Here is a 16,942-nt window from a genome sequence, read left to right on the forward strand (position 1 = left end):
ATCTATTTATTACACTGACTGGAAGCATATTTGGGTTATTGCATATTTGCAAAGCAATACACGGTTCAGAAAGCTCAGTAACCCCTCTCCCAACCCGAAGCTAACTCTTCCTAGAAGAAAGCCAATCCTCTGGATCTCACTGGAAGAACAAATCAGGTGCTGCCAATGGAGGCAGAATTAGCAGGAGTGAAACCTACACTGGGTACACCTGGAGAGGGACTTAAATAGAGATTCCTGCCGCGTTCCTCCCCCCCCCCCCCCCCCCAGGAAGGGCAGGCAGTCTAATGTGGAAGGAGCTGGAAGGCAGAAGCAAAGGAGCAGGGTTCAGGTTATTTCTTTGAATTTCAGTATTAAACAAATGATTTATTGGCACCAATTTTTGAGTTAATAACCCTGACCCTGATTTTTTCAACACTGAATAAAGATCCAGGAGACCTTTGGTTGGGATCGGTTGGCTCCGGAACGAGCAGAACTCAGAGATGGCAAGTTTCAATGAGCCTCTGTTTTGCAGGTCTGGAGTGCCATTTTGATTTCCCCTGTGACCTGGAGTACTCCCCGCCACTACAGGAAGACAGGGGCCTCCCCTGGACCTGGCGCCGCGTCACTGCCGAGGAGGCTTCCCGGATGAACCTGCCAGATGGGTCTGAGGAAGATCGTGCTGAGGCGATTCGCAGAGGTAAAGGGAAGCTCGAGGACGCTCTTCCTCCTCGGAGCAGGGTGGGGTATTTGTGTGTGTGTGTGTGTGTGTGTTCCCTAGAGAGATTCAGGTTCTATGAAGTCTGAGTCCAGGCCTGAGTTTAGGTGGTGCAGACAAGGAGAAAGCAGGACTAACCCTTGATGATTAATCAAAATGGCTGTCCCACTGCTCAGAGCCGCCTAAACAGCTATTTTGATCCTGGGGGTTGCCAGGCTCCGAGCCACTGGAGACCGAGATACTCTGAAAAGGAGGTAAAAAAAATAACATCTGATGGAAAACAATTTGAAGAGCCACATGGTGATAATGGTATAGGACCGGCCTTCAAAACCACTCCAGCGGGTGGTATATATCGAAGGTTTATTTTTTGTTTTATCCTGACCGTTTTCCTTCCCCTTGGTAGTGTTGAGATTGAGCATTATTTTGTCCTTGTCCATTCCCTCTTTCAATCATAGCCGACAGCAGCATATTTCATTCGGAGGGAGAGATGACAGGAAGATTCATTGAGGGTCCCCTCTGTTGTCTTAATTCTGGGAGTGTGGGCCGGGAACGTGTCTACCCACTCTGTTCTCTTGTACTCTCCCAAGTGCTTGGTACAGTGCTCTTCACTCACTAAGCGCTCACTCAATACGATTGAGTGGGTGAAGCCCAGCTCCCCATCTCTGGCCGAGGGAAGCGCCCCCTGCAAATGGTGGCGGGGGGCTTTTAGAGGGTGGACTCGGGCAGCCTTTGGAGTTGATGCAGAGGGAAATGAGTGGGGATGGAGAGCCTGGATGGATCTGGAAAAGTTGTCTTGATTTCCCCCTGCACCACCCCAGACCTAGATAATGAGAAGCAGTGAAAAGAGCGTGGGCCTGGGAGTCAGAAGACCTGGGTTCTAATTCCTGCTCTGCCACTTGTCTGCTGTGTGACCTTGGGCAAGTCAGTTAACTTCTCAGTGCCTTGGTTTCCTCATCTGTAAAATAGAAATTAAATTCCACTCCCTCCTACTTAGACTGTGAGCCCTGTGTGGGACAGGGGCTGTGTCAAACGTAATTATCTCATATCCACCCCAGTGCATACCACTGTGCTTGACTCACAGTAAGTGCTTAACAAGTGCTATCATTATTATTATTCTTGCCTTGTGGAAAGACCATGGGCCTGGGAGTCAGGGAACTTGAATTCTAATCTCTCGGCTGACTTTGGGCAAGTTATTTACCTTCTCTGTGCCACAGTCTCTTCATGTGTAGAAGGAGGATTCAGTACCCGTTCTCTCTCCCCCTTAGCCTGTGAACACCATATGGGACAGGGACTGTGACCGGACTACCTTATATTTAACACACTGCTTAGTACAGTGCTTGGCACAAAGTGCTTAAATACTACTGGTATAATAATTATTCATATTATTATGAGACTAAATGTGGGTTATTTTGCCTCAGGCAAACCACTTTTCCCACTCTCTAATAGTGGGGTTCGAAGGGAACTGGTGTAGATAGTCTAATGAGAGCTCAGAAAGCCCCAAGGAATCTTTTCCTGTGAGCCCGAAAGATGGTTTGGAGCACAGTTCAGGAAACCTCTCTGCCATGACTTTTTTTTTTTTTTACAGATTGGTGATTCCTGACTAGTGTCTTTCCCATTGTGCATTCACTCCTGGGATGCTTCCTCTCCCTGCTTCCACTGGGGATCATAGGCAGAAATGTCTTATTACCTGCAAGAATAAGTGCTTTCCCACTAGGGATTTTTGCCCAGATAGAAACAAACAGAGGGTAATAGGGTTTCAGAGAAAGCAGACTCTCAAGAGGCTACACAGTCCCTTGCCAGCTAGGGAGAAACAGGACAGAAGACCATGGTAATCTTAGTGCATATTGGAAAGAAGATTGGAACGGTGGTATGGAGGGAAGGCAGGTAAGTGTCGCTGCAGAGAGATCGGGGAGGGAGGCGACAGTGAAGTTGACAAAAAACAAAGGCAGAGAGCAAAGTCCTGCAGAGAGGAAGAAGAGGGCAGACACAAGGTTGGTCAACAATCTGGGACCACAGGTGAGACACACAGTGAGACTTTTTAGGCAGTATTATTGGAGTCTAGTATTTAAACCCAGTGTTCCAGGCAAGTGTACTAAGCACTGGGATAGATACAAGATAATCAGGTTGGACATAGCTCATGTCCCACATGGGGCTCATTCATTCAGTCATATTTATTGAGCACTTACTGTGTGCAAAGCACGGTATTAAGCACTTGAGAGAGTACAATATAACAATAAACAGACACTTTCCCTGCCGACAATGAGATTAAAGCGTAGAGGGGGAGACAGATATTCATGAAAATTACAGATATGTACAGAGGTGCGGTGAGGCACAGTCTTAATCCCCATTTTACAGATGAGGTAACTGGGGCACGGAGACGTTAAGTGACTTGCCCAAGGTCACACAGCAGATAAGTGACAGAGCCGGAATTAGAACCCAGGTCTTCTGATTCCCAGACCCAGGCTCTTTCCCCTAGGCCATTCTGCTTCCACTAGTCCATTCTGTGGGTTTCTTTTAACTTTCATTCTGTAGACATGGAATAACTCCTCAGGGCTTCTGAACTTCCTCAAGTCCATCCCTTGGGGACATGTGACCTTTGGAACCTCTGATCTTGAGCCAGCTCTGGAAGCTTCAGTGTCCTCCGTGGCCCAAGACTATGGGTCAGGATAGGGAACAGAGAGGGAATACCCTCATTGCCCTGGAACAAAATTACCAGGTTTGCGCCATCTCCTGTTCTGGTGCTTGGGTCTTTCTGGGTTCTAATTGGCCAAAGGAGGTCCTATTGAGCGAGAATCTATATTGCTCAGGCCTCTTCTCCTTTTGGAGAGGTGCAGCCCACGAATTGTACCCATCCTGGGACCTCCGCCCATTAAGGTGGCAAGCTCTCAGTGGCACAGGTACGACTGCCACCAGGGAAGCTTATGGCTCATGATTAATAGCCTGGTTGTCCGGTTGTAGGAGGATTTCATTCAAGAAGAATCCTGCATTAAGAAAAATTCACAACATCATGTACCCCCCAGTGTTCAACTCTGTGTTTGTACTCACAGCTGTTATTCTCCAGATGACATGCCGAAACCAGACAGGCACGCATTGTCGGAAATACCTTCCCCAACTCTCCAGTTGCACTCTATCAGAAAAATGTAGTGAACATACATTTCCTGCCAGAACTGAGAATCTTAAATTTGTACAATGCTTTTATTTTTCCAGTGTGCTTTCATATTACTCATCTCATTTTATTCCTATGAGGTAGGGAGAGGCAGGTAATACTATTTTACAGATGCAAGAATTGAGCCACACAGAGAGAATTTAAGTGAATTGCCCAATTGGCAGAGCTGGGACTAGAACCCAGGTCCTCTGATTCCCAGACCTAATAATAATAACTGTGGTACTTGTTAAGCGCTTACTTTGTGCCAGGCACTGTACTAAGCACTGGAATGGATACAAGTGAATCAGGTTGGACGCAGACCCTGTCCCACATGGGGCTCACAGTCTTAATCTCCATTTTACAGATGAGGTAACTGAGGCAAAGAGGAAGTCAAGTGACTTGCTCATGGTCACACAAAAGAGAAATGATGTAGCCAGGATTAGAACCCAGGTCCTGCTGACTCCCAAGCCCATTCTCTATCCACTAGGCCTGCGGCTTCCCACCTGTGTTTCTTCTCTCAGAGCATACTGCATCCTAATGATGCGGTTCAGGTCTTCCCTTGTTCTGCATCATTTTTACCCATCTTCCCTGACTCTTCTCTCTCTAACCTTCTCGCGGGCAGAGAATGTGACTGCCAGCTCTGGTGTATTGTACACTTCCAAGCACTTAGTACAATGCTCTGCACACAGTAAGCGTTCAATAAATACCACCAAATGGTTTCAAGCTCTGCTCCAAGAACATCCCTTACCTCTGATTGCTGATCACTAATCTGATTCTCTTGGTTTCATGATCTTCCCAAATCTCCGCTTCAAGAACCTACTTCACTTCCGTTTGCTAGAAACGAGATGGATCTGTCGTTTTCTACTGTCTCCCAAGTATCCGTAGCTTTTTCTACATTTGGAAGACTGGTTTCATGTACAGTGTTTCCAAGCATTTCTCAGAGTCCACTCTGGTTCTAATTGGTCATTACAGTTTATCTTCTAGAAGTTTTTGGTTATTTCTCTGTCATCCATTCTTCTCGCATATTCCACTCAGCAAAGATGTGATGTGATCAGCATTATTTTTATGCTGGAGGACTATTGTTTCTGATCCCATTATGCCACTTGATGTTAAATGTCAAACATAGAGGTGTTGGCAAAACCGTTCTAGAAATGGGATGTGATTTCAGAGGACGGTCCAGGGATACCCCTCTAGAATGTAAGCTCGCTTGTGGGCGAGGAAAGTGGTCTGCTAGCTTTAATGTATTGGACTCTCCCAAGCGCTTAGTATAGTGCTCTACACATAGTTAAGTGCTCAGTAAATACAATTGTTAGATTGAGCACAACCATAACACAAGTGACTCTGCATAGCTTCAGTTGGTCTGAGTATTGCTTGTTGTGGGCAGAGAGTGTCTCGTTCACTGTTATATTTTACTCTTCTTAAGGCTTAGTACAGCAATCTGTACACAGTAAGCGCTCAGTAAATACAGATGAAGCATGATTCAATGTATGATGCCCTGTTGGTGCTATAATCTTTTCTTCAGTCTCCTAATGGGTACACCAGCTTTCTCATTTCACTTTTTTTACCATCTCATATAGCTTTACATCATCAAATATTCTACCCAGGTAACAGTGTTCGCTGAGGACATTCAACTTCATGTCACCGAAATTGCTACTTGGCTGGGTAAAGGGTTGCCACATTCAGGAAACATGCCTTGGAGTTCATGATGCTGTTCCCTGTATTTCTTATGCGACTGAAAGGCTGCAAAGATCAAGTGTGCAAAGTGTGTGCTGCACTTGTCCAAAAACCCATTGTGATTCTGGAGAGCATGGTTATTGACTTCAGGAATTGGTCCAGGAAGACTTTGATTAGGGTCTTACCTAAAATGGAGATCAGTGTAATCCCGCCAGAATTTCTGCAGTCAGCTTTCTCCCATGTCTTCTTGACAGTGGTGATGATGTTGGCTGCTTTTAGGGCAGCTCATCAGGCAGCTTGCTACTTTTAATAGCTCTAATTGCACTGGTGACTTCCCTGAGTGTGTGAACACAAGCTAAGCCTTCATATGATAGCAAGCAAACTATTCTTACAGCATCATCATGAATGGTGGGAGGTCAGGTAAGGAGATGGTGCTGCATCAGCATCTCCTTAATATTCTTTCTCTGTTTTTCAGTATTGTTTGAAGGGGTATATGGGTCCATTTCTTGAGCATTCTTGAGCAGTTCTTGGATTATCCTTGGCCAAAGTAGTTTACTATCTCTTCAGGCTTGGCAGCTCATCACTGGTCACATGCTCCTTAGCTGCTGGAGTGTTCTAAGCGGCGGGCTTTGATAAGCCTCCCTTCTGTCAGAATCGGGAGCATCTGCAAGATGTTGATGCATTGCTTGTTTCATTGTAAGTAGCTTTTTGATCTTGGAGTCATAATCCCTTTCACTGAGTAGGTCATTTGTGTTTTTTTACTTTGCCAAACTTGGGTTGCGCAGGTTGTCGCTTGGTGTGATCAGGATATAATTAGACCTCTTCTGGGTGTGTATGTTTGTAATAAGTGACTGTGTGAAATGAATGAAATTCCAGGAGGTGGTTGCAGAAGAAATTAATTTTAAAGGTCTGTTGCTACAAAACTGCAGATACAAAAATGACACCAGAGGAATATGTGAATCGGCGATCTTCTCTGTAGCCTTAGTTTGCCCCTGTGGTGAGTTTATCTCCTTGGCCCTTTCCACAGTGTAGGAAAAAATAGATGAGGATATGGGAATTCACAGTGAAGTTGAAGGAGAGGGCTCAAGGTTTTATAATAACGAGTCAATGGCAGAGCAAAAATTAAATTTTAAATTCAGAACTTCAATGTCTTGAAGCCCACTGGCTCTTGGAATTCTGTGGCATCCTGGTATGGAGGAATGGCAATAGAATGGGTATCTATTAAAAATTGAGTGGCATAGAGGGCAATATGGGGGGGGGGGAAGTGTGTGTGTGTGTGTGTGTGTATAGGGGTGGGGGTAAGCGGATGGATGTGGATTTTTTTTTTAACCAAACATTTATTAGTCCAGTGGCATTTAGAACCTCTTATAATTCTTGTCAGAGGGTAGGAAAGACCAGAGGCAGGGCCAGAGAAAGACATCAAGAAAAATAGCAATCACAAATAATGAACCGTGGGAGTATAAATTCTGACTAGCTTTAATTTATGGCCTCTGGAACAGAGGATAATAAGGGATATATGATTCAGAGCAGTGAGATAATAAAGAATGATAATCTTGATGGAACACTCTATTATAAATTAATGAAATCTAAGGATAAAATTCAGAATGAGGTGTTCTGTGGCTTTTCAAGAAGTGTTGGGGAATATTTGCTGTTCTAAATCTTTTCTTTTGGGGTTGTTTAAGAAGGGAGGCATATTCTTTTTTTAAACTATCATTCAGCATATTTTGAACACCAACAGCATGAAAGGGACAGGAGAGGATATGAAATCTAATCCCAATCTGGCACTGGTGCCTTGCCATTTTAAATTTACAAGTAAGATACCGATTCTTTGAATTGATGATGGATGATGATGATATTTGTTAAGCACTTAGTAAGTGCCAGGCACTGTACTAAGCAGTGGGGTGGTTATGAATCGAGTTGGACTCAGTCCCTGTTCTGTGTGGGGCTCACAGTCTGAAATGTGGCATTTGTTAAGTCCCTACGATGTGCCAGGAACTGGAATGAGCACTGGGGTAGATACAAGCAAAGTGGGTTGACAGAGTCCGTCTCTCAAGTGGGGCTCACGGTCTCTATCCTCATTTACAGACGAGGGAACCGAGACCCGGAGAAATGAAGTGACTTGCCCAGGCCACACAGCGGACACGTGGTGGAGCCAGGATTAGAATCGTGACCTTCTGACTCCTAGCCCTGTGCTCTATCCACTAGGCCGTGCTGCTTCTCTAGTGGTAGGAATACACCCTATCTCCAGGCTCATCTTCCCCCTGAGAGAGCGGTCTGCTTCCACACATCTTTTCTCTTAATTCTTGAGCCTCGAGATAGCCGAGGATGATGGGGTGTCAGATGTCCCTAAAAAGAAATCAAGCCGTTTTCATTTGCCTCTCTCTTCTTCCTCTCCCTCTGGCCCCAGGAGCACACTGGGTCAACACCTCACAACCCAGGCTCCCGGGAACACCCCCAAGGGGTGGGCCCAGAGGGCCAGCCTGCCCAGGGTCCAAAGAGAAAAGATCAGTCCCATGACCTCTGTGGGGAAACCTATTTCGGAGGGATGGATTTGACCGACCCCATCGGTCCTGCCATTAATGGATAAGAACTCTCACCCTACCCCATGGGGAGTATTCCAGGACTGGGATTCACCAAAAAGGAGGTAACCCTAACCTCTTTCCTGCTGGCGGCTGCGAACCCATCCTCATCACCTCCCCACTTTCAGCTCTCCTATCTTTTAACTTGTAACATTTTCAGCAGTTCTAACCCTGACGGTTCCACTGGGAAGTCTCTACTGCTGCCCCCAATCCCTTCCGTAGCTCATACTTTCAGTTCTTCAGGGCTAGAAAGCTGGGAGGGATGGAGGAGGTGTGGGTGACAGGAACTGGTCTAGTGAGGGATGCAGGGAGAGCAGAGGGTGAATTAGGGAGGGAAAGGAGATTGCCACTCCAGTTCTCCCCCGACAGCCTCCCAGGATTGCAGTTCCGGAAGGCTGGGACCCCAGGCCGCAAAAGGGTTGGCTGGTCATTACCATATGCCATATATGTGAGAAGCAGCACGGTGGAATGGATAGAACACGGACCTGGGAGTCAGAAGGTCATGGGTTCTCATCCCGGCTCCACCACTCATCTGCTGTGTGACCTTGGCAAGTCACTTCACGTCTCTGGGCTTCAGTTACCTGGTTCTATTTATTGCATTGTTCTTGTCTGTCTGTCTCCCCCAGTTAGACTGTAAGCCCGTCAAAAGGCAGGGACTGTCTCTATTTGTTACCGATTTGTACATTCCGAGCGCTTAGTACAGTGCTCTGCACATAGTAAGCGCTCAATAAATACTAATGAATGAATGAATGGGATTGAGACATTGAACCCTACATGGGACAGGGACTGCATCCAACCCGATTTCCTTGTACCCACCCCAGCACTTAGCACAGTGCCTAGTACAAAGTAAGCAGTTAAATATTATTATGATTGTATACTCTTGGAACGTCTGAACGGGATACTTCAGAGAGGCTAGACCCGGGGAATGATACACTAGAGGACTCAATCTAGGCAAACAGGTCTAAATTTGAAACCGTTAGGTTGGATTCGTATTTTTTGGGCAATTTCTAAAGGAGACCGTTTTCTAAACCTGTGCAGAGGGCTGGAGGAGTCCAGACCCACTCGTACTTAATGAGGTAAGACTTTAAGAAGGTGAGGTCCAGCATCTTATCTTAGTTCCTGCCCTCCAGGCAGCTTGGAAGCAGAATATTACAGCATATGAACAAGTAGATTCAGGATCACATATAATTAGGAAAGTAGCGTGGCCTAGTGGAAAGAGTACAGGCCAGGGAGTCAGAGGACCTGAGTTCTAATTTCAGCTCAGCCATTTTTCTGCTCTATGATCTCAGGAAAGTCACTTACCTTCTCTGTACCTCCGTTTCCTCATCTGTAAAATAGGGATTAAATCCCCCTCCCTCCAATTTAGACTATGTGGGACAGGGACTTTGTTCAACCTAATTATCTTGTATCCACTCCAGCAGTTAGAACAGTGCCTGGCGTGTAGTAAAGCACTTAACAAGTACCATATGAATAAATAAATAAACCATCAGTGAGGTCTAAGTTCCTGAATACATTTGCAGCTTGTTCAGAATTCAGGATTCAGGATTGCTGGGCCGAAGAGTAAGCGAGAGTGTCTCCTTGCTTCCGTCTGGCCTTAGAGCCTGTGACAGTAATAAAGTCTCCCTTTTCCACAAGGAAAGGAAGGATGGGAACGGTAACAGATATGCAGAGGAAAGTGGTCCATTTGAAAGGAGCAGTGTGACAAGGGAAGATATAAATGGAAGCTCAGACTTGATTTTTGCTTTTCATCTCCCCACCCAGCCTGGCTATTTTGTTGGGCTTTGGTCTAATGAATGGGATGAAGCGGCTTTAGGGACCGGGAAGACCTTAATTAAATTTTTGTACCAGATGGAAACGACGTTCAGGAGCCCAAACGATGCGTGCACCTCGGAAATGAAGTAAATACAATCTGCTTTAAATTCTTTTTTTTTTTTAATCCTCAAACCCAGCAATAAGTCTCAGGGCTGTCATCTCAGGCCATTTGATCTTGTCTTATAATAACAATAATAATAAGGTCGCTAAGCGGTCTTTGAATCTCTCGTTCCCCCAACTCCTCTGAAACTTGCCATTAAAGGCAATATCCCTCCTTTCTCTAGTTCTGTTTGTGGGAATGTTACATGAAACGCTGTCACAAATCCCCCCGGAAAACAGGTCATTTGTGCTTAGATTTTGACCTTTGAAGCAGTCACTTCAACAAGCCATGATTTGTGGTTCTTTTATCCTAATTCAATTCCGGGACCCACCAAGCCACCGACTTGCCTTAATTAACTTCGTGTGGTTGTCTGAAGAGCTGAGTTTCGGGAAAGGGCCAGGCGAAGTTTTCTGTCTTGTCATGACACGCGACTGCATCCGAGGACAAGTGGTACCCAGATCGCATGGTGGCTGGCGGTGGAGATAGGGGACTTCCACTAGATTGTAAGCGAATCGAGGGCAGGGATTACAGCTAAAATCCTAATCAGTCAATCAGTGGTATGAATTGGAGAATCAATGGTCTTAATCGAAGATTGATTGATTGGACAAGTGATATTCCTTGCTACTCCTCCCTGGCCCCAACTTCCAACATTATATTTGGGTGAAACATGCCCTTCTGTAGTCAGGAGCAGGAACTTGGTTAACTCTTAGCCTACCTCTGATCCTGAAAGTTCTGAGTGAGATGACAGAAGGTTTGATCCACAAGAACCCTCCTCATTAAGAGGGACAGGAGGCATTTTGGATATGGGTCCATGTTGGGCCATGTTTTGGGAGAGATCAGCAAATTCAGCTCATTCTCATGATAGATAGGGAAGGTGTCTGCTAATTCTGTTGCATTGTACTCTCCCATGTGCTTAGTGCTCAATAAGTGCCATTGATTTCCAGTAATAAAATTTAATAGCAATTTATGTGTGTGATTTTATTTGCACATACACTGATCTTTAAACCTGTTAAGACTTCTGTCAGTGCGATCTTATCAGTAAGGGTGACTGATAAAACCAATATGTGCTTGTCAGTCCCTTCTATATCATGGGTCAATAGAGCCTGCCCCTGGGGCACCCTTACACCTTGGCCCCCAGTGCTTAGCATGGCTCATCTGTCTTTGACTGTAACCTCCCAAGGGTCTATTGCTAAGCCACATTGTTCTAAGAGTCGTTTCATCGGCATCTTCGACTTTTCTTCTGTACGCACTTTTTATGGGTTCACCGTAAGCTAGTTGTTTGGATAGCTCTTCTCTATATATGAAATATATATGACATATACATGTGTTTTCATATATATATATATTGTGTCTCAGCAAATAGGTGATACAGTTAGCATGGCTTCAATGCTGAGGGCAGAGGAAAAGACTGATTGTATTGAATGTAGGTGATGTTGGCACTGCTGAGGAAGTCAAATATGGCATCTCTGGAAGGTCCAGTCCTCAAAGCCATAAATAAGGTTGGACACAGATTTATTAAGTTCCAACTGTGTAAGGGACTGACTAATAACTGGGGAAAAACTGAAGTTACTCTACATACTCTCTTTGATCTGAACTTGGGTTATGTTGACATCCCGCCGATTTTGGTTGTCAAAAGGGTATGGTTTTCTACATCGGTTTTTTTTGTCTAACTTTGCACCATGGTGGGGGGTGGGAGGTGGTGTGTGTGTGTGTGTGTGTGTAACTGCCTTTCACTTTTGAAGATGACTCTACTGACAGTGACATACTCTCTGTTGGTGAGGGTGGCTGAAAAGAGCTATGTGTCATTTACAATGTCTTCAAAATGATTTCTTGCCGCACCGCTTCTTTTGCCTCTGCGGGGCCTGTCTCTGCTTTTCAGCTGCCTCTGGGTATCCAGACCTTCCTGAAGGTGCTGTTCAACCTGATTTTACTGTCTGTCAGGTTCATCTTCCTCTTGCAAGTGGTCTCTCAACACTGTTACGTTATTTGACAGCAGGCTTCTCTGTGTCTCTCGAACTTTGCTTCTGCCTTCCCTGCTTACATGATCCCTTTCACCCTGCCTCTTCGCTGGGGAATTCTTCTCACACCTCAAGAATCTGCTGGGATGAGCTGCTGAGAGCTGACTCTTTCTGCAGCTCCTGATAGACGTTCTTAGTCCGCCATTTGTTGAGAGAGGCTTCTAGGTGGTGGTAATAATAATAAATTTGGTATTTAAGTATTATGTGACAAGCACTGTACTGATTGCTTAGGTAGATACTAGATCACTGGGTTGGACACAGTCCCTGTCCCAAATGAGGCTCACAGTCTTAATCCTCGTTTTACAGATGAGGAAACTGAGGCACAGAGAAGTGAAATGTCTTGCCCAAGGTCACACAGCAGTCAAGAGACAGAGCTGGAATTAGAATACAGGTCCTTCTGACTCCCAGGCCTGTGCTTTTTCCACTAGGCCATGCTGCTTCTCTTGAGGTGACTCTGAGGAAGCTGCTCAAATCCAGTTGTACCCCCTGTGTAGGTCCAAGTCTCCCAGTCAGTGGAAGACTGGCGCCCACCACATCTTTCGGTCTTTCGGTTTTGTAGGAAGCTCGATGCCTCATTGCTCCAAGCTTCCTGTCATTCTCCCATCCTCTTTAACGATACCACACCTGTCTGCTGAGTGACCTTTTGGCAAGTCACTTCTCTGTGCCTGTTTCCTCATCTGTAGAATGATGGTCCAATACCTGTTCTACCTTTCACTTAAACTGTATTGTACTCTCCCAAGTGCTTAGTTACAGTATTCTGCACATAGTAAGCATTCAATAACTGTGATTGATTGTGAGCCCTGTGTGGGACAGAGACTTTGTTCAGTCCGTGACTACTATACTTATCCTAGTGCTCAGTATAGTGCCTGGAACATACTAAGCACTTAAGTGCCATTTAAAAAAAAAAAAAAAAGATAAGCAGACATCGCTACATCCTTTCCATTCTGAAGATGGAAAAACTGAAGTGCAAAAGGAATGTCTCTTGCCCCATAGAGCTAGGGAGAGAACTTAAACTCTCATCCAGAAAGCATCTACTAGCTTATACCTCTTCCTTGCCTTCCCATTTTGCCTTGGTGCCTTTTATTCAATTCAAGGTGTTTATTGAGCATTTATGGTGTGCAGAGCACTGGACTAACTGTTTGGGAGAGTATCAAAGTCCTTCAAAGTGAACATCTTTGGTTTTAACCTGATTGATTACGAATGTATTTGGTACAGCTAGGATTCATTCTGAAACAGGGAGCGTATATATAAAAAAAAGCTAATGAACCACTGAATTTGTGCCTGGGAAGTTTGATGACAATGATGAGACTTCCCAGGGGGAAGGTTTGCGTAGGACTTTGGAGAACGAATGAGGAATTCAAAATAAAATGGGTATCTTTAGTGGGTGTTAACATACAGTCTTTCACTAAAAGAGGACTAACCAGTACCACCAGTATAAATGAGGGGAGAATTGGGGTAGTCTTCTCATCATAAAGCACTTGCCAGGTCTTCATGGAGTTTCATGCCCAATTTGGGACCTCATAACTTAGGCAAGAAGTGGAGAAAATGGCTAGGCTGAATTCGAGTGGAAAAGAAAATGATTAAGGGGTTGGATCAGTATAGGGCCTTGGGGGCAAGAGGCTAAAGGAATTGGGTTTATTTGGCATGGAAAAGAGGTTTAAAAAGTGTCTGGGCGTGCCCAATTCTCTATCCCAGGAAGTGGGGAAAGATCAAATTGCAGGAAATCCCTTGAAGTTCTGTTCAGTCCTGTGGTCTGATGATTTAGTGAACTAAGTCCTCCAGGAGTGAGAGGAGACCTGACTTGGATACCAGATTTTCAAACCCAGAGAGAACAAAAGGCATCCTGGGAATGGCCACCCAAAAATTCAATCCCTGCTAAACGACTAGAACAGAAAAAGAGCAAGAAAACTGTAGCAGATAATGGAATTATGAGCAATAAGCATTATGGGTTTAAAAGGAACAAACCATGCCAGACAAAGTTGATTGCTTTTTTGATTAGTAGACTAAGGGAATAGAGTAGATGTAATATATCTTGATTTTAGCAAAAGGTTTGATGGCGTCTCATGAAATTTTACTCAGGAAATTAATTGAAAATGGCCTAGAGATGAGCAGTGTTGCGTGAACTGAAGGCTGGTGAAAGGGCCGTCGAAGAGACTAGAACATGTCAATGTATCACGTTGAGAAGGAGCGGGATCTAGCGAGTTGCAGGTCAGGGGCCGGGTCCCGTTTAATGACTTCATTAGTGAGCGGGGAGAGGAGCACCACCCAGCATATTAATGGGATAGACAGCTCATCCAGCCTACTTGGCCTCCAACACTGAATTGAGCGGGAGCCAATCCGGGCTGCGGCCTGGACTTTGCCGCTACTTCACTATCTGATCTCGGGTCAGGTTGCTTGGTTGGTCGGTGCCTAAGTCTCCTCCCTCATAAAGCAGAACCGTTCATATCCCCACAGCATCTTTGTACATATCTGTCATTTATTTATATTAACGTCTGTCTCCCCCTCTAGACTGTCAGAGCATTGAGGGCAGGGAATGGGTCTGTTATATTGTACTCTCTCAAGTGCTTGGTACACGAATGAGTGACTGACCTGCCTCCTACCTCCATTTCACAAGGAGCCTGTGAGGATCAATGAGACTTTTGGTCTGGGGGCAGAGGTAGGGCAAGCTAACCAAGTCTGCTCTCATATCAGCACTGGACATCTGTGTTATCGCCTCTGGAGTTGGGAATAGGTCCATCAGTCATGGTTACCGAGCACTTACTGGATGCAGAACACTGTGCTAAGAGCTTGGGAGAGAACAGTATAGCAGAGTTGGTTGACACGTTCCCTGTTGGTTGACATGTTCCCTGCCACAGCAAGCCTACAATCTAGAGAGGAATTTCCAGGTTGTTTGGAAGCAGATGGGTCTGTGCATAAGTGATGATAATTTTGTTTTGAGTTGGTCAAATGGGAACAGGGCTCTTAAGGGTCAGAGCCTTAAACTTGATATCAAGTATTAAGTATACGATGAATGGGTGGCTACCGGTGCTGCCATATTGCCTCTGCAACCGGCCTCTATTCTGCTGCTGCTCGTTATTCCGTCAGTCCCAACCTAGAAGAGGGGACCTTGGCATGGGGAGGGGGTGGGTTTGGGGTATAAACTCGTTATGGGCAGGGACCGTGACTGCTAATTCTGTTGTACTCTCCCAAGTTCTCTGCACACAGTAAGTGCTCAATAAATACCATATATTGATTGGGATGGACACAGTTAAACTTCACAAAGAGCACAGTGCCCAAGAAGAGACCGAAAGATGACCCATTTGGGGATCTTTGAGACCTCCAGCGATGACCTTTCTATTTTTGTTGGCCCTGCTCTGAGGCTCTGTTGGAGTTCACAAGCAGCAGGGCAGGTGCCAGCTCAAAAACCTTTGGGGAAAAAAGCAGTGGCTTTTCTCCTTAGGGGTTGGTGAATACGGATCTGTGTGAATAAGAACTAGCCGTGTGGGTGGGGTGGGGAAGTCCAGCCGCTGACCCTTGCCGGACTCAGGCATTGTTCTCTCAGGGTCTCCGTGACCTGCAAGGTGACTCCTTCACGAATCCTAGCCAGGCATCTTTTGGCATTTAGCCTCCCATTTAAAGATTTGTTCTAGATTATCTTCGGGGCATATGCAGGTGGTGTTTTACTTTGCCTACGGGAGGAGCGGCATGGGCTAGTGGAAAGAGCACTGGCCTGGGAGTCAGAGGACTTGTGTTCTAACACCAGCTCTGCCACATATATGCTGTCTGACCTTGGGTAAGTCACGTAACTTCTCTGTGCCTCAGTTACCTCGTATGTAAAATAGAGATTAAGACTGCGAGCCTCATGTGGGACATGGACCGTGTCCAACCTGATTACCTCATATCTACCCCAACACTTTGAAAAGTACCTGGCACATAGTAAGCGCTTAACAAATGCCATTAAAACATATATATACAGAATGTGTGTGCATGTGTGAATTTGAGTCTCCCCTCTGATCAGCTGCCTTGTGGAAGAAAAATTGCTTGTTCCCCTTGGGATGCCCTGCCTGATTTGGGCAGATGCCACTCTAGGCACTGCCATCAGGTCGCACCCCCTCGCTGACTCACTGTCCTGTGTTATCCTCGCTTCTTCCCCCCACACAAACCATCTTTACAGCCCTAAGTCACTATGCTCACTGAGACCTCTCCAGATGTTACATTGCTGTTAGGGTTTATGATTACTACTAAAGCTCACAAGTTATCTTTGGTTGTAATCTTATACTGACTATTCTGACTATCACTGTCAGCTGAGACTACAACCGTAGGGGCCTAGGGATATTAGAAACAGGCACAGGAAATAGCCCTATAAGATTGAAATGGGAAATACTCACGTCAGCCGCCTGAGTCATTTATAAAATCACGCAGAGGAGCTGTAGTGCCATGGAAGCAACCAGCTCCAGGGGAGCAATTTTTTCCTTGTATTGAATATTGGCTCAATTCACACATGGAATGCAGGAGGGGAGGTGGAGGGAAATTTCCCCGTCGCCATCGCTGGAAAGGCTTGGAGCACTTTGAGGGGGATGGCACACGTGTTTTAGAATTGAACTTTGCAAAGTGAGATCTTGACGCTTCCAAAAATAAAAATCAATCGAGTGCTTTCTCTGTGCAGAGCACTGTACTAAACAGTTGGGAGAGTACAATCCTCACTCTCTAGGACCTTAGGAGCCACCTCAGGAGATGAGGCTAAAATAAATTATAGTAGCGGAAAGTAATATTGACTATAAATATGTGTGCGGGGTTGCGGGGAGGAATGTAAGTACTTAAGGGATGCGCAAGTGTTGAGGCAGGGAACTGCCTCTAGACTGTAAGCTGATTGTGGGCAAGGAATGTGTCTACCAACTGTGTTTTTGAATTGTACTCTCCCAAGAACTTAATACAGTGCTC

At 45.5% G+C, this 16,942-nt stretch overlaps 1 protein-coding gene across 1 annotated transcript in view; it reads left to right on the forward strand.

Moving 5' to 3' along the window:
- Window positions 1-270: 270 nt before the first annotated feature.
- ALK (ALK receptor tyrosine kinase) overlaps window positions 271-16,942 on the forward strand; it is a 333,317-nt gene continuing 316,645 nt past the window's right edge. The window contains exons 1-2 of the mRNA XM_039913097.1: window positions 271-328; window positions 512-676. Coding sequence (XP_039769031.1) covers window positions 625-676 — 52 coding nt within the window. The 5' untranslated portion in view covers window positions 271-328; window positions 512-624. The remainder of the gene's footprint in view (window positions 329-511; window positions 677-16,942) is intronic.

Source organism: Ornithorhynchus anatinus, chromosome 9 (genome assembly GCF_004115215.2).
Source record: "Ornithorhynchus anatinus isolate Pmale09 chromosome 9, mOrnAna1.pri.v4, whole genome shotgun sequence".
NCBI classification, from domain to species: domain Eukaryota; kingdom Metazoa; phylum Chordata; class Mammalia; order Monotremata; family Ornithorhynchidae; genus Ornithorhynchus; species Ornithorhynchus anatinus.